The sequence below is a fragment of the Amphibalanus amphitrite genome, unplaced genomic scaffold (assembly GCF_019059575.1).
Source record: "Amphibalanus amphitrite isolate SeventyFive unplaced genomic scaffold, NRLGWU_Aamphi_draft 000239F_arrow, whole genome shotgun sequence".
Taxonomy (NCBI): domain Eukaryota; kingdom Metazoa; phylum Arthropoda; class Thecostraca; order Balanomorpha; family Balanidae; genus Amphibalanus; species Amphibalanus amphitrite.
In genome coordinates, this window is record NW_024881734.1 from 1 (window position 1) to 22,114 (window position 22,114).

Genomic DNA, 22,114 nt, shown 5'->3' on the forward strand with positions numbered 1-22,114 from the left:
GTCGGGAGTGTGTGACGTAATCGGAACAGCCATCTGACGGACGTGCAGAGGGGGCTCCACCACAGTCACACTCCGCAGTGGGGTGCGGAGAGGCAGGGAGGACAGGAGAGAGGGTGGGAGGTCTGACAATCATTCTGCTCACGGGCATCAGGGTGGTTTCAAAGAACGGACGGGGACTTTGTGCGTGGATCCGGTTAAGAAACATATATGTAAATGTGATTCCGAAGCGCAGATTTTATATTTACCGACGGGATAAGGAACTGTAGGTACACGGAAAATTGAATTTATGTACTCAAAAATTGGCTTGAATGCAAATGAAATTAAAAATAATGGGCATATTTTCAAAAACTGGCGCTTACGAGTCTTACGAGTCTTTTATACTGTTCGTATTTTTCTCCAGTCGATCATTCCCTTTCGGCTGATCTCACTCCTGCTAAACTCAGAACAGACGGGAGCTGTGGTCGGTTCATCTACCTATTAACATTTGTCCTCGTGTGATCAGTGAGATGGCTAAAGGCAATGGGTCGAGTCGCGTTATTGTGCTTCACGTTATTAAGGTGACGATGCAAGGAGAAGTGCATCTATGGGTGCACGCCTCCTTTTGCAAGTCAGTGAACTGATAATGTTTAGATAGCATTCGGTATAGGACACATCTGATCAACGTTCGACACATGGTCAGTTAGTGTCGCACGTACAGGGAGAAAATATGAGTCTCGTTGGGCTCAAATGCCCAGCTTCGTCACTGATAAGTCCTCGGTAAGCTACTGTAATGACGCTGATGCAATGATTTACGGTTCACTGTCTGCAGGGACATCGGCCACTGAAGAGTAAATATACACATGTCTGAGTAGATGCGAAGTTCAGTTCCGTCATCATGTGTATTGTGTATGGTTGCAATAGGTCATAGGGAAGTGCCCAAGTTAGGCGGAACTGTCATCGAACAATGGAACCACGATTCACGAGCGTACGAGCCCACATCTCCGCGGCGTCTCCGATATATACCGGTCAAGATATGCGCGCTGGACATCTTTTACGACCCTTTCACTCCACAAGACTGCGGTTCCCTCCCTCCAACAGGTGCTCCGAGTACTTTACCGACGGGGTCCCCTCCCCTCTCCCGCGCACCCCTCCCACCGACAGGGGCGCCGCCCCCGACCCCGCCGTCAATTAATGGCAGAAAAACCGCTCTGGAATGCTGCGAGCGACCGAGAGTTTATGAAGGACCGTGCCGAGATCTCGGCACAAACGCATGTGAACTCGAGCAGAGGGACAGTTTTTTCGGCACTGGGTCTAATTTAGATCGCTTAACGCGTGAAATTAACAACGCCTGTCATAAATTAAGCGTTCGGCTGGCTGCATTGTCATTCGTTTTGGCCGGTGACCTAGGTAAGCCAGGTATCGATAGCCTGAGTGGACGACTAACAGACGACAAATGAGTGGGAAAAGTGCACACCAGTAACTGCAGCAAATGACCTCAAGGGCGGAAGCAGTCAATCTCAACATTTATCGGGTGTGAGTGCGGACGTTACCAGCCTTCCTTGAGAGTCGCACTGTCAAATTATTGAGCTTTAAACTAAAAGGGAAGGCCAGAAGCGTTTTCAAAGTGGAGCTGCTAGACCGGGCTAGATCCGGGATCTCAGACTAACCTTGTCATCCCCTCCACATAAACGTCTCGTTCATTTGCATATCCATAATCACCTCCTAAAGCAAATTGCTACTTGAGAAAACTGCACCGATTACTTAACCTCAACTATGTCGTAGTGTATTCACCGTAGTTTACCGTCGGTAGGTGCACGTTGCTTCTCAAGGTCATTTCAATCTTCTTTAGAATACCTACTTAGACCTTCCTGTTATCTTATGAAAGCATTGACCATACCCATAGCGTTATGCTCCAATCTAACTAATTCAGATATAGGTAAGGTGCAATTCTAAGCGAATTCCTTTCCACCATCTTTAGAAGACGAGACGCTAGTGCCCATACTAAGCCGGATCTGTCCCTCCTGACTAGCGCCGAGCTCGAAGTGCAAGGACAGCTCGCTGTTGTGTGCTCGCTGTTGTCCATTGCGTATCCTATCATCCGTTTATCCACTCACTCACCTGCCCGTGGATGGTGCTCCAGGCGGCCCTCCTCCAGCAGCAGAGTCTCCCGCTCCAGCAGCGACGCCTCCGCCTCTGGGTCCACCTCGGCCAGAGAGTCGGCCAGCCGGTACAGAGGCTCGACTAGACGCAGCTCACGGACCAGGTGACGCACCAGGCCGCGCACCGACTGGCCCGTGTCACCGAGCAGCTGTGGAGGGAGACAGGGGTCAGCGAGGAGCTAAAAATACCCCCCCCCCCCGAGTAGCTGTGGAGTGGGGGTAGGGGAACAGGGGTCAGAAAAGAGCTCAGAGTATTCTCCCATCGAGGGAAGCAGGGGTCAGAATAGAGCTCAGAATATTCTCTCATCGATTGATCGGTGCCACAGAACAGCTGCATTGAGGGGAAAGGGGGGCAGGGGTCAGAATCGAGCTGGAAGCACCCCCCCCCCCCCGTACCGAACGGTGTCACCGAGCCTATTGAGGGACGAGGAGGCGATACCAGCAAATCAGCTCACAATTTGCAGTGTCAATGTCTCAACATGTCACTGGCGGTGCCAAAGCACTCCCGACTCCCCCCCCCCCCCCTCCCTAGCGACGGCCATCAGTGATCCGTGGTCTAGACGTGGTCTAGACGACTTGCCGAACCCCGAGTCGCTGAGCGCCAAACACGGACCGGAGACTCCTGCACCTGACGCGTCACCTAGCGGTTAAAATGAGAAGCGCTAGTTCACTTGCCCACCATCGAGTCCGCTCGTGCGCGCGATGCCCAGCCAGGGTGGAAAGACCTCGCTGCCTTCCAAACTCGGACCAATCACATTTTGTGTGCATTGAGTGAATCTGATGTAATATACTTTGTAAAGCTAGTTCCTTGTCAGTACGAGCAAGAACTAAGCGGAAAATATTCGTTTCCTGTACGGAACCAGTCAATCCTTATCCAGCCCATTTGCACCGGCAGCCATGCAAGGGAAGGCGTTTATACGGCCACACCCATTTGCAGGCCAAATGTCACTTTACCGCCTCTATGTCGCCTATGGCATTGCATTATATTGCATCCCAGCACCAATTTTGGCGCTTGTCAGATCAGATCAGATATGTATTCATCGAAGGTCCACAGCAAAAAGTGGCTTTTCACCTGACACGTAAAGCAGATAAAACCGATAAAACATAGGGTAAGTGGACATGGCATGGCATCATCATAGCACACACAAATCACGCACACGACATTCACACCAATACCACCTCAGTGACGTCTGGTAAGAGTCGCGTTTTTTGCCTCTCGACGGAACGATGGCAAATACGGATCCAAGTTCATGTCGTTGAACATCGAGACCCCCCTGATACACAGTCGGCGCCTCCCCGTCTCGGTTCGGGGTCGTGGTTGTGTCAATCTGCCGGCGTGCCTTGTGTTGTGGTCATGTAGGTCGCGGGCTAATGGACCGAAGCCTCCAACCCCGGGTGGGACCGCCAGTGCTGACCCCAGCCCCTCCCACCTACACCGCAAACGGTGGCAGTTGACAATCGGCCCGACCTAGCCCTCACTTCTCAGCATTCAGCCCCATAGCACAGAGGCATTGTCAGTCGGCATGGTCTCCCTCCAGCTGACTGTGCAAAGTTACAAGTGCCACCATAGCTCCCATCACAAATCACGGCACCTTCCGGGCCGCCGCCGGTGCCAGCGGGGCAGCCCTGGCGTCCCAGCAGAGGTCACGACGCGCCCATAACAACGGTCATGCTGTGGTCAGGGGGTGTGTCCCGCAACAAACGGTTGTGACTTGGAATTAACGTCACAAGTCACTAGTCAGCAGAGCTGGTCGGGAGACGGTTGCGGCCGTAATGCTGGCGGAAACGGTATAACACTGAAAGACGGGCGACCGTAACTAACATAATGAACATAATTAGAAACAATATGGTGTGATACAGATATAACGAACTGTCAAGGGAGGCAGCTCTAGACGGTGACGGTGACGGTGGTACTTGTGACGGTCACGTCGTCACCACACCGGTGACCGTTCGGGCGCCGGGGCGTTGTTCCGTGACGCCTCACCGTCACGTGGTCACCGTCACGTCACGGCCGCTCTGAGTCGCTGATGGATAAGTCCACAGTCCGTTTGTTGAAGGGCCACAGCGGTCGGCGCGGGACGCTCAGTCTGATTTACAGCTGGGAACTCTTGGTGCCAGCACACCGCACCGGTGCGGCCCCCACGCACAGGGCGGGACCGAGCCGCCGCCACCGGGATGGTATACGGCTCTGGAGGTAAAACTGAATGACGGGACTGAGCGCAGCATCTGAGGCTGGGGACATGGTTCGAGCGGCGAGAAACGATAGAGGATTGCCAATTGCCATATACCAAGGAGAGCCTCAGATGCACCAAAGACGAAGCGAATCATAAAGCATTAAATAAAACTGCCGGACGGGGGGGGGGCATCACAAATTAATGAAGGTGGAGAATAAACGTAATTGAAAAGGTCCAACCATCCAGGACTGTGGTTTTCTGTGACGTTCCGTATATACCGACACTATTATTTCTGAATATTTCAAAAAAGAAGCTGTGTGTAATCCCCAGTTCCGGCAATTAACGAGCAATCAAGACCACTGGTACCAGATCTTAAATAACAGCCAAGGACGCTTGTTCATGGCAGTTTCACACTATTAAGCCCCTTTGCAATTTAACTAGAGCCGTGCACGGTGCAATGCCTGGATTAAGAAGCACACGCTTCGTGACTTTCATGTCTCTCCTTCTTTATTTCGGTCACATAAAGTCAAAGCCTCCCTTTTCACACATACGCCACGCACTTTTCCAGTCAACTTGCTGATTTGTATTGAACTGTTGACGCTTCCCTGAAGCTACTCGGCGGAGAAGCATTGAACACATCTCTAGACAGCTTAATAACAATAGAACACTAAGTTTTATTGAGTTATTATGCGCTATTATGTTACATGACATAGCGAGCAGCGAACTCAGGCTACCTTCACGGGAAAAGGGTGGGAGACTTCAACTGATAACATGAGCGTAACACCAGTGACTGCAATGCCGATTACACAGCATCTCTATCGTCTATTCGCGTGACGTAAAATCAGTAAATACAGTATCAGTAATGTACGACCGCAAAGACAATGGCATCACCAGATAGCATTCTGCACTGTATTTGGAAACAAGACCTACATACATAGAACAGGATGATAAAGACTGTAAAGCAGCATTATCTGGAGACAACTGCGAAACACTTATATCGATCGATACCCAGCTGTAGGTAAGGTAAGGTACGGCAAGGGTGGCGAGATCACCACTTCAGCAGGCACTTCAAATGATCAAAATTGCTCTGACCGCAAAATAACACCAAATAATGTCACCAAGATGTCAAATTATGAAGTGATGACAGATGAGGTCTTATTTGAGGATTACCCACCATATTTGTTTTGTGATTGAAGTAGGTAAGCAGTACTTAAAGTGACCATCCCATTCCCACCTTAACATTAGTTTTGAGTTGAGATAGCCATATTGGTGGCCATGGCCTGAAAATACCGGTTCGGGCACTCACAACATCGAAAAATGCTTTAATTCGGAGATATGGAATTTCAAACTTGCAGTTTTCGGATTCTAAGAGGCTAATGCATTGGTATGCCCCCTTAGAATTTGTGACGTCAACGGAGATCTAACGATTTTTAAATCTTTTACCAAAACGTTTGGTAGCACGCGGTGGTATATGCTACTTTGCGCGCAACAAATGCCGCACTTTCAAAAAAAGTCGCTAGGAACAGCGGAGATCCCAAAAAGTAAACAAAAGTAAAAGTCTAATATCTTGAAAACCGGTGAATATTTTTCAATGAAATTTGGTAGATATTGGTTTTCGCTCTTTCTGAACCGAGCGACATCACTTTCATGCCAATTCATTAACTTTTTTGAAGGTGGGAGGGTCCCTTTAAAATGGATGCCCCGAGGATGCGTGAGAAGCGTTGCACTAGGTACCCCTCGCAAGCTGCATGTCATAACAAAATTATGCAAGTGAGATCGTATAATCCTATTTGAACGACACTTCTTGGGTATTTCCTATAATATCCCCCATCACCGCATGGATTGGAATAGCGGATTTTATATTAATTTCCGATTAAATGACGGGATAGCGGTGCGGTAAAACATAAAGGCTTTGCTAACTACCGCCAAAATTAATCGAATCACGGGCAAGGCATCTGCCTCATATCTTTCCACCCCGTTAATGGGAGTAAAATGCGTTCGCAAGTCATCTCCAGTTCTCATCAGCCCCAATTTTTCATTTCAGTAATGATCCGCTCGTTCGCGACTAACTGTTTGACGCCAGCTGGCGTCTGACACTGTGACGTCACGCCTCTAGGATCGTGACGTCAGACCCTGCATGTCGTGTAAGTCCTTCAGTCTCGAGTACGTCGGAGGATGTTTACCCGATGATGTGCCGTCGCGACGGTGACGAGACACATCAAGACAGAACGGTCTACCACTTACCTACATAGGATGTGAAGCTGCACATAAGTAATAAGCAAGCATCCCAGCCGAAGCGAAAATTCCTCCGAAGTCCGAGGTCGCTGAGTGTGCACCTTTTCAGTCTTTTCATCCTACCCCAGCGCTCCATTTACATCTAGCATGGTGTATCTGGGCGCAACGGTCACTAGCGACACGACACGAGCCGCTCTGACTCGGACTTCAGTTGTAACTGGGGTGAACGGTTGTCAACGATTTGGACCACCCCACAAGTAGCCAGGTCGGTCACGAGTCAGTCTTTGTCGCTCTGTGGAGAGTGACTGGACTGTTTTAGCGTCCAGTGTCCGGAGCAATGTTACTGGGCCACCAGAGGCGGCACAGATGGAACTCACGCAAACGTGCTTGGCAACAGCGGAGGATTCGACGTTTACTGAATTTTGTCATGGAAACCTGAACAGTCATCTGTCGACATTGAGGAGGCCCTTTGAAGTGAAAGCCCAATTGCATGTAGTTTGCATGATGTGAAAAGTTAGGTACGACTCCTATTGGCGTCAACAATAAGATAAGCGTCAAAGTTTAGAAACCCGTTGAGTTACGATAGAAATCGGTCCGGATCGCTCCTGGCTGAGCCGGGGAGCGGCTGGTGAGAGGCGACGGAGACAAACTGTCCGTCACAGCGCGCCAGACACTGACAGATCACCCGACACACCCGGTGTCAGACGGCCCTACAAACACACACGATCGGTATGCAGACATGTGCTCCACACTCGCAGCCAGTTCCACACGGTGGCAGACGAGAAACCGGTTGCGAAAATTCCACGCCGCGTCTGCTTTCATGAGCAAAGTCCATTGAGACGGCCAAACTGCAGATTAAAAACCGCATCGGTTGCCGCGACTTCCATTATGGGCGCTGGCATCGCACCCGAACGGAGACGGTCGCCAGCTACGTCAGCCCGACTCAAGATGGTGCGTACTAATTAGTCATTAAAAGGGTTTGGCACAGAACAGCAACAGTTTCATCAGAATGAAACAGCATAATGGACAGGACACGAACATATTACCCTGAATCGAACGACACCAAAACAAGTCATGACTTCATCCAACGACCCGGTAGCAAATACAAGCACTCACATAAGCAGAAACAACCGGCTGACCACCATTAACAGTTGCAAAGCAACAGTGTCAGCAGCGCAGTGCTACGCTTCTCTGTATCCACGCATCCACATCTACATTCTCGTGTATCCGTGGCCGCGGGCTATGACCCGCCGAGCACCTCTGCAGCACACCGGGCCGACCACCGCCCACATTCCACAGTCATGAGGGCCACGGCAGGACGACACGCTGCCGACCTCCGCCGCCCCAGGCCACTCTGCACACTTTCTCGCGCAGTGCCGACCCACTTGGTGCAGACGGCCGCGGCAAGAGAGCGACCTCCGGGGCATCGCGCGTCGGGGTGGGTGCGAGGGAGAGTGACCTGCGATGGTGCCGACGCATTAGGGCGGCATGGCAGCGTGAGTGCGAGGGGCTCGAGCAGCGGATTTGGCCAGGAAGGGCTCCCATCTCCAATAGATGCACTGAAAAAGCGGTGGGCTGTAGCAGCGGTGAGGCACCTGCAACAAAATTTGTTACCAAGTGGCATGAGCATAGTTATCAGCACTCGTGAGGTTAAAAGATACAAATAGCTCCTAGCAATTACATAAATGCGAAAAAATGCATCTCTTTACGGACATCGACCAGCTCATTGACAAGAAAACATTAGGTATTTACCCACACTCCGACAGCATAAAAATCATGCAATAAAGTGGCGTGAAAACTGAATAGCTGCAGAGAGGACTGGGCCAGAAGAGGCGAATGACCATCGGAGTAGTGAGACTGCAAAGACGCCGGCTGAAGAAAGATCGCAGCCCGGCGCGTCTGAGGGTTGCTGACGTGACCGTCATGCAGGCGCGGCGGCACACGATGCGATACCACCTCCGCCGGATGACGACGGTCAGCGCGGCGAGTGAAAGGGTGCCGACCCAGTGCCGGTGACCCCGGAGGACGGACGGCCGACCGAAGTCTTCCGCTCCGTTTCCGGCCGGCGGCTGGGACCGGGGTGGGCTCAGCTGCCGGTCACATACCCGACAACAGCCGAAAATAGACAGGTGTAAACCCTTTTAATCAAGATATACCACTCCCGTACTAATTTGAACATGAAAAGAACCGTACGCAATCATGGGGAACTGCTAATTGCCGTTGGCTGATTACTATCAACATGCTAGAACACAACACACTCATTAGTAAAACGTCTTCCATCGCTCAGTTTCCGGTCTAGTTCGTACACGGAATACCATAATTATCGGAGGCAAAATGAGCCGTTTTTCCCCGCCTGGGTTTCGACGCAATAACAATTAGTGCAACAAAAGTGCAGATTAGCTGTCGCCAATTGCATGTCGCACGGTGACGAGACGGGACGTTGTTATTAAAATCGGTGCCACTGGGACATCCTGTGACGAGCTGGCGTTTATGCTCAGTGTGTGAGGGGCGACGGTGCTGACCCCACGGCCGACGGCGGGTCTTTACGGACGTAACCTGTGCCCGCCGAGCCAGTCCGTACGGCGCTGTCCGACGGTCGGGTCAGAGACTTTAGCTGCCAATCATGGGTCATGCATCACCAATTACCAGCAGGGAAGTATTGTTCACCTCACCCAGACAGGGTATAAAGCAGTCGGAGCCATAGCTAAAACGCCGTAGGAATGGTGATCACTTTTCCCCGGGTTGTGCGATGTGCATATGAAATATGAATACAACTGCAAAAATGCGAAACCAAAATGTCGTTGCACATGGCATATGAGCGCTGCATTAGGTCGGCTCGTTAATGAACTTTCTAAATCACTATCTCTGCAATCTATAAGGCAAAAACAGTGGACATGGTTGTCAAAATATCGTAAGCATCTTTCATGCCAGGCGAGCCTATTGGCGGCACAATTTATTCATCTCCTCGACAGTCACTTTCCAGTCATGCATTCATTCATTCAGAACATAGCATATCAGTTTATGCTGCGTGTTATTTCTTGATTGGCTGTAAAACAGCTCCCTCAAAGGGGCTTTCTCTTTTCTGCAAACCGTTCTCTGGTGCAACACGCCAGGGCTGAGGCGGTCGCAGCCAAGCTTATTTTACTAAAAGTCACCGCCACACGCGTCTCATCTCACCGCATCCGGAGATTATCGGTGGATAATGACGACGCCTTGAGTGAATCGTAACCACAAATCACTTTGGCGGCGATTCTCATAAGATTCACTTTCATCATTTATTATGTCGACACATAAACAGTCTATCCTCCATTAGTATAATCATCTGTGGCTTATTTGTGGTAAAGCGTATTGCTGCAATTCTTTTCAGACAACTGACCCACTGCCAGCTAAGTCATCCATCTTGATTTCATTTTGCGAAGTGAAGTCCCTTACAAATCCTTCCATTGTGTGTGTCTTTGGATCACGCCGGTACCGTTTCTCGTTCGGTTCCAATCACATCCCGTCTCGGTCCACCAGGACATAATCGATGGAGCAGCCGCGCCCTGACCACGAGAGCAGCACGTAAATCAAACAACCGTTCGCCGGCGCGGCTGAGGCGAATCTGACGCTCATTAATCGTGCTGTGCCATTATCGCGACGTTCGCGGCGCGCCGCCGACGCCGTCTGTCCCGGTGGCGTCGCGCCGGAACCGGCCCGGTCGACCGGTGCCGTGCCGCCGGGGAGGTCGCGACGACCGGGCCGGGGCGCCGCCGGCTGACCCGCGGAGCAGTTAGCCGACTTTGGAGGCGGCCACAGTCACTCTCACTGCGGCACCCAGCGGCGACGGCGGTCATTTCGCCCGGATAAACATTCGCCGCCTCTGTCCCACTGTGAGATGAGTGTCATTCAATTTAGATTAAATTGGAGATAATTTCGTCTGGTCCGCGGATCTACAGCTGCTCCCAGCTGCATGTGTAGGTATTGTGCAACTCTTTGCGGTATCTTGGTCGTAAACTAGATTGTATGTCAAGGTAGTCCACAAATCCCCTTCCCCTCCCCGTCACCGTAATGGGACAGTTTGCATTGTAAATCAGATCGGCAAATTTCTCCGTCCCGTAGGCCTTTTGTCACAACTCGGGGTGAGGCAGCAGAACGCACTCGTTTCACAGCCAACCAATCACAGCAGTGAGGGCTTCTAAATCAGCAGATCGGTCTGTCGTCCCATGCCGTCCGAATACTGCCCATCCACCGACTGACTGGTGTCGCTGCATCTGGCCAAGCCAGGCGTCATTGGAAGAAGGAAATCGGCGACATTCTGGGATACCCATTAAACGCTCAGAAAACTGAAGCCCGTCCGAATCCACCGTTTGGGACAATTTTGTGGGACGGCATACACCAGACAGTCTTCCAGTGTTGCTTTCCAGACTCTGATATATCTTGGTCTGCACCGAATGTAGCGGCAGCGGCGCTCATCGACGGACCCACTACAGAATCGTCTTCGATACCACACTCACACAACTACATTTTCCAGAATCCAAACAAAAGATTGTTCCACGCTAGTGCGCTACATATAGTCGTTATCGGAAACCGTAGATTCGTTCCGCACTCGCTGTCGCAGTGCGTTCCTCTGCTCCGAAGAACGTCAGATGGCAACCGCTGAGATAGAGGCACGTCCGAGCCATGCGGCGGGCCGTCGTCGCCAAAACGGCGCTCGCGTGCGACGTGCGCTTCTAGGCACACTTCCACGATATAAAGATCGCTTTTCAGACGGTATATATGAAGAAACACGTCAGTGGTGCGGTCGACGGGGCGGGGAGGGGTGGGAGGGCGGCGACGAGCGATCAAGCGAAATGGGCCGGTGGTTTCCGGTCTCCACTGTGCGGTCGACCGGGTGCCATCCGGAACGGTGCGAACTCAGCAATCAGCAGCGAGGTCCGGGGAGGGACGGGGCGGGAAGGTGTCTTTACTTGCCGCTGGTAGAGCTCGGGCTGACCTGCCGTGCCAGGCAGTGGCAGAGATGATGGGACGGGGATGAGACGAACCGGGAGGGACAGCCCGCAGGGTGGCCCGATGTCGGGCGGCCGATTAAGGAACGATGCAGCCAGCGACGCATCGCGGCTCGACGAGGTTCGAAACGATGCGACTCATTGCGGTGGATGAGTTACTAGGCCTACGGGACGGTTCTGTTCGGTAAGGTACGGGCCGCGGGACCGTCCGGGACGGCGCTTTTGCCGACGCCGCCGCTGACCCGTCGTGACCACCGGTGGCAGGGGTGACGACCCATGGCCGGGGTCAAATCCTGCCCGATGATGTATGGTGTAGCACCGTCGCTCGCGCAGCCCGCACACGGATAAAATTAGGATTTTTAATAATATAACAACGGGCCGCACAGACGCCACATAGTGTTCTCTCGAGCTATTGTTGGCCTTCTTTTATTATAAATGGAGTGTTTGTTTATCTAATGATGATAAACATTATCTAATTAAAAGATGCTTATCTTTGAAGTTCATGGACAACAGGTGCTGCTGCCAGATACCAGTCGGGCCGTCCACCCCAGCAGCCAGTTGTTGAACGTTTGGCGGTGGCTGCAGACGAGTACTGGTCGGCGCCGTTTGGAAGCCCCCAAGAAGTGTGACCAAATACATTGAGTCATTGATCAAGCTCAAAATAGTCACCAAGCCTCAAAGCTATATCATACGTTATGATGTACTGATATCAGTGGTTTCCACACTGCTTGCTGTTGAGCTGAACAAACCCATTTCATAAATAAGGTAGGCGTCGACGATCCCAGTTTGTTGGACTGCATCGTGTGCGTATAAGTGGATGTCTGCCAATCTCAGCATTATTTTCAAGGACTGCGCTTTGATTGTCAGATTGCATAGGAAATGACCAAATGAATTAAGACCGCACAATAACAAAGAAAAGGAGCCGTTCTCAAGGAGTGTCCGTCCCTTCACACGGTACGATGAAACTTCTCAGATAGCGCGTGCACTTACTGTAGCGAGAGGTGGCTGCATTCAAATAAAGGATGTGGCGGACACCACAACTACACCAGTCCGCGTTTTAACGATCACATGCATAAACATAATGTTTCCACGCTTCCACCACAGCACACCGCCTACTCTGAATCCAGAGCGGACCGGCGTTTTCACAACAAATACGTCGAGCTCGCGTCGCCAAACACTAGACCATTTGTTTTCATGTCGTTAGGCAAACAGCCATTCATTTTGAATAACACCAGAAGTGGGAGAGGCGAAGCGAACCTTTCACTGGGTCGGTCTGCACACCGCCACAGAATGTCTGTCGCTCTCGCTGACTTGCTGTTTTCTCTATTGTTTCTGACAGCGTCAATCTGTTGGACAGCGTTATCTTTTACACAAAGGAACTGCCATTCAATGTTTGATCACAGCCCTGCATGGTTCTCTTTCGCCACTGTAATTTTCACGCCGAGTTCATGCAGATTAAAGCTTTTATGACAGTCGTTTGCGATCGAAATGACACCAACAGGTGGCTGCGCGGTAGTCAGCCAACCACCATAGCGGGGCGCAAACTGGGACACGCAGCACGCACGATTACCATATGCAACATGGTAAATAGAGGACTGGAAGAAGTGGCGCGGAGATAGCGCGACACACGGCGACACAAGCGTACGTTATCTGGGCCAGCGGGGCGGGGACGATCGGCTCGGTAAGAGGATTGCTTCTGGTTTGCATACGCCCAAAGGAAGCGGAAGCACGCTCTATGGAGTCCCGGGTCGGATTGGATCAATCATCAAGGCCTCAGTCTCGACCCACTAATGTGGGATTAATGCCGCGCGTGCGACCGAGTAAATCTGCTGATGACTTGCTTATATTGATGCGGTGAAGCCAATTGAATAGGAGATAGGTATGTAGGCACGCTAGCAAAAGTGTCGAAACCCGAAACATACGAGTTGTAGCTTTATTATATAATTCCCCATGTGATTGCATTCAGTACGTAAGTGATAAACGATCGACAATCAACGACTGCAAGCAGCCACACATGCCCGTCATCAAGTATCAACTAACTTCAATTAAAGACAGCACCTCAATTAAGCCTAGCAAAAAGCACAGCTTCCGCATCCGCCAGGCAGTAGGTATGTCGCTATTCGTCATTGACAAGCCGCCGTATGGACTGGCTGGCGCGTTTGGCATCTCCGGACACTAGATCCAGCTCTGAGGGTCCAACAGTCAGCCATCAGCCGCGCGACACCGCGGCGGCATCACGGCAGCGGCCGCCGCCCGGCGCACGCACCGATGGTATCTACTGGAGCGCCGATAACGTCGAGCGACACGGAGCGCTGAGTGCCTCTCCAAGGCCGGGGTGCCGGGCATCCCCCAACTGCGGACCTCGTGTCACCGTGGAATGGGTCAAACGGAGGGTGACACACCATTCAGGAAGGAAGTATGAGGAAATCGGACTGGAGCAAAAAGCTACAAAGACGCGTAGGCGATTTAATGAAAAGTAATAAAGAAAAACGAAGGGCAGCCTCATGAACGACAAGCTTAATTTTAATTAAGTGTATTACATTGTTGTGATCTGTTACGTTGAAATCAAATTTGACCAAGCTACCGACTAATTATAAACAAACAATGCGAGAAAACATGAAGTCACCCACCCGCTGAGATGTCTGTCATTTATCGATCATCTCCTGCAGGTCTCGCAGGTGATGACGGCAGACTCGCTGCCCTGTGTCCAACCCGACCTGGTGACCCAACATACGAGTATGTCACGGGGGCGCGGAGGGGGCTCCGTCCAACAGCCACGCACCGGCCAAGGACTGCAGACGGGGTGTGCGTGAGCAGCGTGGACACAGCATGTTTGCCTGTGCGCCACGCACGTCGCAGACGCGCCGCGAACGTGTCACGGCCGCCGCCACCAGCGTGGCGCGGCGTCGGCAAAAGTGGCGATCGGTGTTTGACAGCCGAGGCGTCGGGTCACACTGACCTGTCCGCCGCCAGTCTGCGCGTTTGTCTACTGTTTGGGCATCGTTGGGCGAGGTCGCTGGGGTTCATTCAATAGTCGACAGCCTTGATTGTCTGCGCGTGGCTGGTGGTCTGAGGCAGCCGAAGCCGGTGAGTGGGTGGACGGCAAACGATTCTTCGTCAGTTTACCCACCGGTAAACAGCTGCCATATAACCGATGTCCTACTTAATGCCATCGCTAATTCGGGTTGTTGGCATTAGAGCACCCCAGGTGAGACGCGTCCACCTTGTTTGCCCGAAAGGCTCCGCATCAGGTGGATTTGTTGGCGTCTTCTAAATGCCAAATACCGGAAAGCCCAAACAATGGAGGCTGGAAATAACTGACCCTGAACCGTTCAATCGACAGCAGAACACATCGAGCGATGTTGGGGCGATACGGTCTTGCAACGAGACGTTCCCGGGTTGGACGATACGGTGCATCCCAATAAACTTTGGCCATTGCCCATTTGCCTCCGTGAACCAAAGTCAAAAGAACGGCTCAGAACCAGTGAAAATCGAGGTCCCTATCGCGGCGTCTGCCTCTCCCAATCTTTTCACGACACCGACGAAATTCGTCGCTGGACGGAGACTCGGCTTGCGAAAGAACGGCCAGTGTAGGCGTCAAAAAGGTGGATTTTCTCGGAGTAATTAACGTACGAGATGATTGGAAAGGCGGCGTATAATTTACCGACCGAATCGAGCCGATACGCTGCTAATAGCGATTTCATTTATTTCAGATCAGTGGTTGTTAATCATGAGCTGGGCGTAGCGGCGTATAGTTAATCAGGTGAGCTAACACAGTGCGAAAAGCGATCGGCTTTAACAACTGATCATTTATCAGTGATCATGTGTTTCAGCTCGGCGGAAGTGGAACTGCGAAAGTGAAATTGACGTTTACGCATAGACAGATAAAATATAATCCCGAAATAATTCGGAGTTAGGTAACAACATTTATTGACGAAAAATGTCACAAATGTGTGCATGACCTTAAACAATAAACGAAAATTACAATTACCCAGATGCTTGCCAATCACCTAGCGACAAGCATGCCACTCTCCTCGTCACATATCCGCGGAACGGTTACTCGACGGCCGACTTTTGGGGAATGTCGGACTGGAGAGGTAACAGCAGCACGGCTGCGGAGCCTAGAACAGAGCGCGAGGAACAGCTGCGCGAGCGGCAGATGGGACAACGGGAGCACTCCAGTCACCGACCAACAATCAGACTATGGAGCGCAGTGAATTCGGAGTGTGGAGCAGGGTAAATTCGCGCCGTGTTGGTATGTAACCAAAGTGAGCAGATGTAGGTCGGAGACATCACGGTGTGCGAAACAATAAAGAAAACAGGAATAGGTACGTTTCCAGAGGAATAGGAGGGAATCTTAGTTTTAGGCCTAAAGGTGGCATATTTGACATTATTTACCCACAACTTTTCATGAATTGGAGAGGAAATAGAGGAGAGAGGAGGGGAAGAAAATGAGGGAGAGAAAGAGGGAGAAATATGGGAAAACGGATAGAAACAGACAAAAACAGAGCCAGACATGAGAGAGGATAGTGAGAGATAGAGATAGAGAGAGAGAGAAAGAGAGAGAGAGAGAGAGAGAGAGAGAGAGAGCGAGAGCGAGAGAGAGAGCGAGAGCGAGAGAGAGAGAGCGAGAGAGGAGAGAGAGCGAGAGAGGAGAGAGCGAGAGAGGAGAGAAAGGGAGAGAGAGAGAGAGCGAGAGGGAGAGCGAGAGAGGAAAGAAAGAGAGAGAGAGAGAGGGGGAGAGAGATAGAAAGATAGAGAGAGAGGGAGAGAGAGGGAGAGAGAGGGAGAGAGAGAGAGACAGCGAGAGAGAGAGAAGCGAGAGAGAGAGAGAGAGAGAGAGAGAGAGGGAGAGAGGGAGAGAGAGAGAGCCCGCTCTGTCTCGCAGCATCGCACGCGATACGCACGTCGCCGGCGCCGGCTGGGATAACAGTCGTGGCGCCGCTGAGACAGATGTGGTGCGGCCAATCTTCTGACTGACGCGGGCGCCGGCTGACGGATGGCTGTTTTCGGAGGTGTGGGACCCGAGAACCGCGGACAGCCCCCGTCCCCACTCCCCATCCCGCTGTGTCTAGCGCAAATACGGCTCAAATGAGATACGAGACGCAGGAAATGAAACGCAAATGCAGTGCAGCGTCCGGTTGTCGTCAAATGTGACGGATAAGAAGCGGCGAGACGTTTTTCTGCATAGCCGCCCGCGTGATGGAACTCTTTTCACTGCAACGACGAAGAGCAGTGAATTTTGCTTCTGTTCCAGACGCTTTTTCTGCATATTGGTAAGCCACTGAGGAAGCACACGGATCCATTTCTTAAAGGATCAAGTTAATTACTTTCGAGTAATAAATCCTTCCCCGTTATATTACATACAACCACTCCCTTTACCATCACCTCGTAGGATCGCTTCCCCCAAGTATTTTTGTGACCAAGACCGCCTATCCCGTGTTCGTAACAGCGGACAGGTATGAGCTGGAAGCACAGCCTCTATCCACGGATATGAGCGAGACCGCCAATAACCCAGCGGCAACGTGTCAGAAAGCTATCGTGTCGAATTATCGTAATCGATAGCAGCCGGCACTCATTGATAAAGACTTAATTAAACGTTTATCGACATTGAACCGGTTGATGAACAAAATAACGCATCATGACGCTGCATTACGGACAGCGCGTGCAGGTTAGTTCAGCAGATGTTCAGAGAAATAAATATGGGAATACGGTTGTTGAAATATGAATTATACTAAACGATATTTTTATAGCCGTGATAACACACCAAGACGAAGTTGATGAGGTTTCACAGTCTTTATTTTCCGGCTAATTATGCATGTGAAACGTAAGTGACGACGGGTCACGGGAAATAAGTTGGAAACCAGGCCAGCCGGGAAATACACCGATTATGAGTCATGGTGATTAATTTAGTTAAACACATGAAACATAAATAGGATTTAAAATATGTAACTACTCCTCGACAGGTGACAATATACGGGACGCATCGAAAGGTATATAGGTAAGCTAGGCACAGTAGGTACATACTTCCGTCCTTCCGATAGGTTAACGTATAGGTAAAATATTTGTGCGTACATAATACCTAATCCAGTCAGTCCCATAGGCGGCGGAACGGGGAGGGCACCGGGGCACCGTTCCCCCCCTTTGATTTTGGCATTTTAACATAAGCCCTATGGGCGTTGCGTGGAGAGAATGGGACCAAGAGTCGGCAGTGCCCCCCCCCCCCCCCCAATTGAAGGTGTTCCGCCGTTACTGGGACTCAAACGATCAAACGATCGGCTACGTTTCCAGTAACAGGAATCAATTATTTTTCTTGCTTTACAGAAGTTTTCAGAAATCATCTTCAGATAGATTGTACCTTGCTTCCCATACTTTCGCGATGATAAAAATTACCAATCAATCAGAGGAGGATGTAACTAATTGTTATTTGGGTTCATACCGTAGGTAATCTTTGTTTTATTTATAATATAAGCACATGCCCCTCTGTATCAATATGCAGCGGCGTATTTAGAAAATCGCGAAGGGGGGGGGCCAAGGGTTTGGAGGGCGCCACCTCACCCCAGGAGGGCGCCATACGGTCGCGAGATAAAAATCCGCTCAGCAGGGGGGGGGGGGGGTGGAGGCGTTTTTTTACCACGCCACCAGTTTTTTTTTTGCGTGACTTGGTATATAGGTTATGCTGCATTGATTTGGCATCGTGTGTATTTTGTTTTTACTCCAGGCCAAAAAAGATCAAGTCACCCGCTCAGCTTAAGTGACAATGCTTAAAACTTTTTTTTAAGTTAGGTCACTTGACATGACCTGATGACCTTGCTTTTAGCGACTATGGTTTGCATTTTTAGAGCACGTGTAAGAGCAATGCACCAAAAGGTGTGCCACTCCCGCTCACCCACTTCCCTCTCTCCCCCAGGAAAAAAACGGAAGCTCGTAACGTAGTGGCACCTTTTTCGGATCTTTTTTAACCGCATGTCTGAAGAAACCTCTTGGCGCGGGTTCATCTCACACGTGACAAAAAGGTTGCAAGTTATTGGCATAGGTACTAAGTTCCTAGTAAAGAAGAGTTTGTGAAATGCTGCGCCGAAGGCGCGCGAAATTTTTGAAAACAACCTTTTCCTCCGCTTTTTAGGCACATCTTTTGCGTGCTCACTGTTCAAAGCTCTTCCCGCTCTTTTACCAAATTTGAAGGTGTAAAAAATACCTAAGGTTTGGTGGGGCCGGTGCCACACAAGCTGTATAGAAAGCTTTGCCCATGGTGACGATGTAGAAAAGTTTATTGGCGGTGGCATACACACCAGATCACCATATCGGATTGATACCGGAGCGCGAGGTGCGTAAACACAAGCGCACGAGAAGGCGGCAACAACAGAAAGAGAAACCATAACAGGGCTGTTCCTCATGAGATCGATTAGCCTTCTCGGGCTTCTCATCCAAATTACCTCGACCAGCCCTCATGACCTTCTCACAGATGCATACAGTGTTGAGCACCTTCAATCACCGAAACTTGGACGCCAATGGGTAGAAGGGCGGCGATCAAAAGGGGGGCGCCAATAGGTAAGGAGGCTCCGATCAACAATCAACAGGAGGGAGGGTGCCACCATGGGTGAGAGGGCGGCAAGGAACAGGAGAGCACCAATAGATAGGAAGGTGGCGATCAACAAGAGGTCGCTAGGGTAGGAGGGCGGTCATCAACAGGAAGTCGCCAATGAGTGGAAGGGTGACGATTAATAGGAGGGTGGCAATGGTGAGGAGGGCGCCTTTGCCCAAGAGGATGACATTGAACAGGAGGGCGTCTGTGAGGAGGGCGCCGATTTAACAGGAAGGTGCCAGTGGTTAGGAGGGCGGCGATCAACACGAGGGCGCCAATAGGTAGAAGGGCCCCGATTAGCATTCAACAGGAGGGACTAGGAAACCAATAGGTAGGAGGGCGCCAATGGCTAGAAGGACGGCACTCAACAAGAGGGTGCCCAAAGGGAGGAGGGCGGCCATCAAAATTTCACATGAGGGCGCAATAGATAGGAGGGCGCCAATAATTATGAGGGCGCCGACCAGCAGAAGGGTAGCAATGTGTAGCAGGGTGGTGACCTACAAGAGGGCGCCTTCGGGTGAGAGGGCGCCTATCTACAGGAGAGCACCAATAGGTAGGAGTACACCGATCAAATGAGGGCACCAGTGGGCAGGAATGCAGCGATCCTATAGGCTTACGTATCCAGTCGCGATTGTTTTTCGATTCGATTCTATCACAATTGCATTCGCGATTGGAGGGCGCCTTCGGCGCCCAAGGGGGGGGGGCCATGGCCCAGTGGCCCCCCCCCCTGCCTACGCCCCTGTCAATATGGATATGCCAATGCTAATTGCCCATGTTATGAGCTACACCTTTCTCCTAGTCGCCGGCGCAGTCACATCAGTCTCGGGCCCGTTTCACTTTGTCGAGCGCTCAGCGCCGAGCAGATTACAGTTGTGTAACATATCGCGGGTAGGGAATGAGTGAGTGAGTGAGTGAGTGAGTGAGTGGAACATCCCCGAAAAGAGTCCGTCCGGGACCAAAAGCCGAAACCAGTCGGAGTTAATCCAACGATCGATGACTGCCAGATCCTGTGGCGACGGCGTAAAGCTAAATTTTCAGGTATAGGTATTGCCTTTATCATGAGGAATTTTTAATAGCCATAAGAACCTATATGAAAAAATATACATCAAGGATTAGGGAAGATGTTTTCTCTGTGGCATGTTTACGGTTTACCTGAGAAATGCATGGTCACATATGTGTGACTCAAAGCGGGACTACAAAGCTTTCTGATTGCCGGGTCAAGAGGCAGTCACTGAACACTTTTGAGTTGTGAAAGTGGTTTTGTCCTCAAACGTTATCTCCTATCTATTGACACGAGTGCGTCGACAAGCATTTGCAGGATTCGAGTTGGTACGGCCGCAGACTCGATTGACGCATTAGCAGTTCTGATACGCTTTCTGTGCTGTTCACCTACTTTTACCGCGGGCCGGCCCGCGCTTTATAATCGCCGATAGTTATCAGATAAGAATTCATTGGAGAACAGCAGGGATGTTGTGAACTGGCATTAGTTCAGTGCATATCTTGCTCGAGCCGTTTGCGCCCCCCCCCCCCTGCCCACTCCGCAAAAACAAAAAGCAAAAAAAAAAAATGACGGGGATATAACATTTGGAATTTGGATAAATGTCGCTGCTCCCTAACCGTTGCGCTTGATGCCCGACAACTCGCCACACTCCGCCCCTTTGGGGTTGACTGTCTTTCACGCGCCGGCCCTCAGAGATTGACCGAGCTTCGGAGTCCCACTCCGTGCTTAGCCTTTGTAAATTCCTCAGACTCCGAGGTTGACCGTATCCCGGGTCCGCTGCCTCCTATGGTAGGCTGACCGTGTGCCGTATCCCATCCAGTCGCTGGAAAAGTTGCAGGCGACGTCGCCAACTTCACGGACATCAGCGTAGAACTCTAAACCCGGTAGTCCCCTCAGAGACTGACCATGTCCGGGTCCCATCTCTCTTATGCTGATTGTGCGTCAAGTCCCTGTCCCACAGAGGTTGATAGTGTTTCGCCCCCCCCCCCCCCACTGGGAGCTTGACCTGTGACGGGTCTGAATGCTCCCCCCCCCCCCCACTGTCTCCCCCGATAACTAACCGTGCGCTGTGCTCCTCCAGGCAGTTGGACGGTGACCTGGAACGCTCTGGTGGTAACAACCGGCGCAGGCAGCACACTGATGGACTCTCGTGAGCGACTCAGAGCCCTTGTGGCCAGCAGGGAGGGCACACGAACCACCAGGGACAGCCGGCGGCTGATGCGGCGCCCCAGCGGCGGACGGCGGCGTACCGGCACCTCCTCCATTGCTGACCGGTCGCCGGTCACCGCGGGTCAGAGGACGGCGCCACAGCTGAGACACGGCGTGTTCACTGCTCAATTTAGACTAGAATATCAAAGTCCATAATTTTAGAGCCACGTCATTCCATGTCAAGTCGATGATAGCCTGCAGTTGCACTGACACAATTCGTTCGTTCGCTACGGTTGTGTTTCTAGCTGTTCTGCGCCATGCTCGGGTAATTCCACCGTGTTTTCGCTTCACTATCGCTCACTTAATAACGCCGACACCAAAACACTCAAACACTGCACTTCACATCAAACCAGTGCCCCATCGCGACACCGCACACCGCGGAACGATCCACTCCGGCCTCCGCGCCTCCCCCACCCGCACTCCGCAGTCGACTGTCTTCTGCTGTCGCTCGCCGACATACGCGGTCACGTGGGTAGTGACGTCACGGTGCACCGCCGAGTGCGAGCGCGACCGCGAGACTGGGGACGGGGCGGGGCAGAGGAGGGGGCGTGGGTGAGCGTCTGGACTCTGGAGAGGACACATCGGGGGGGGGGGGGGGGGGTCAAGGGAGGCTGAAGGGGACGGGATCGGATGGATGACATCGGATCCAGCGAATGGTCTGTCCCGACGAGCCGTTGTCGGGTGGAGCTGTCAGCTGGAGTAGCAATTAGCATCACTGTGGCGGGGCAAAAGGGGGCGTGCCTCCCCTACTATGCTCGGCTCTTGTCAGAGCAAAAGTAAAATGGGGC

The 22,114-nt window shown here is 51.6% G+C and overlaps 1 protein-coding gene across 1 annotated transcript; it reads right to left on the reverse strand.

Annotated features, from left to right (window-relative positions):
* Positions 1-2,097: 2,097 nt before the first annotated feature.
* Positions 2,098-21,681, reverse strand: LOC122386059 (the record flags this gene model as incomplete). Its single annotated transcript, XM_043374840.1, has 2 exons — positions 21,179-21,681; positions 2,098-2,287 (listed from the first exon to the last, which is right to left on the reverse strand). Coding segments are annotated over exons 1-2 (394 nt in total), but the record flags the coding sequence as incomplete, so codon positions are not given.
* Positions 21,682-22,114: the final 433 nt, after the last annotated feature.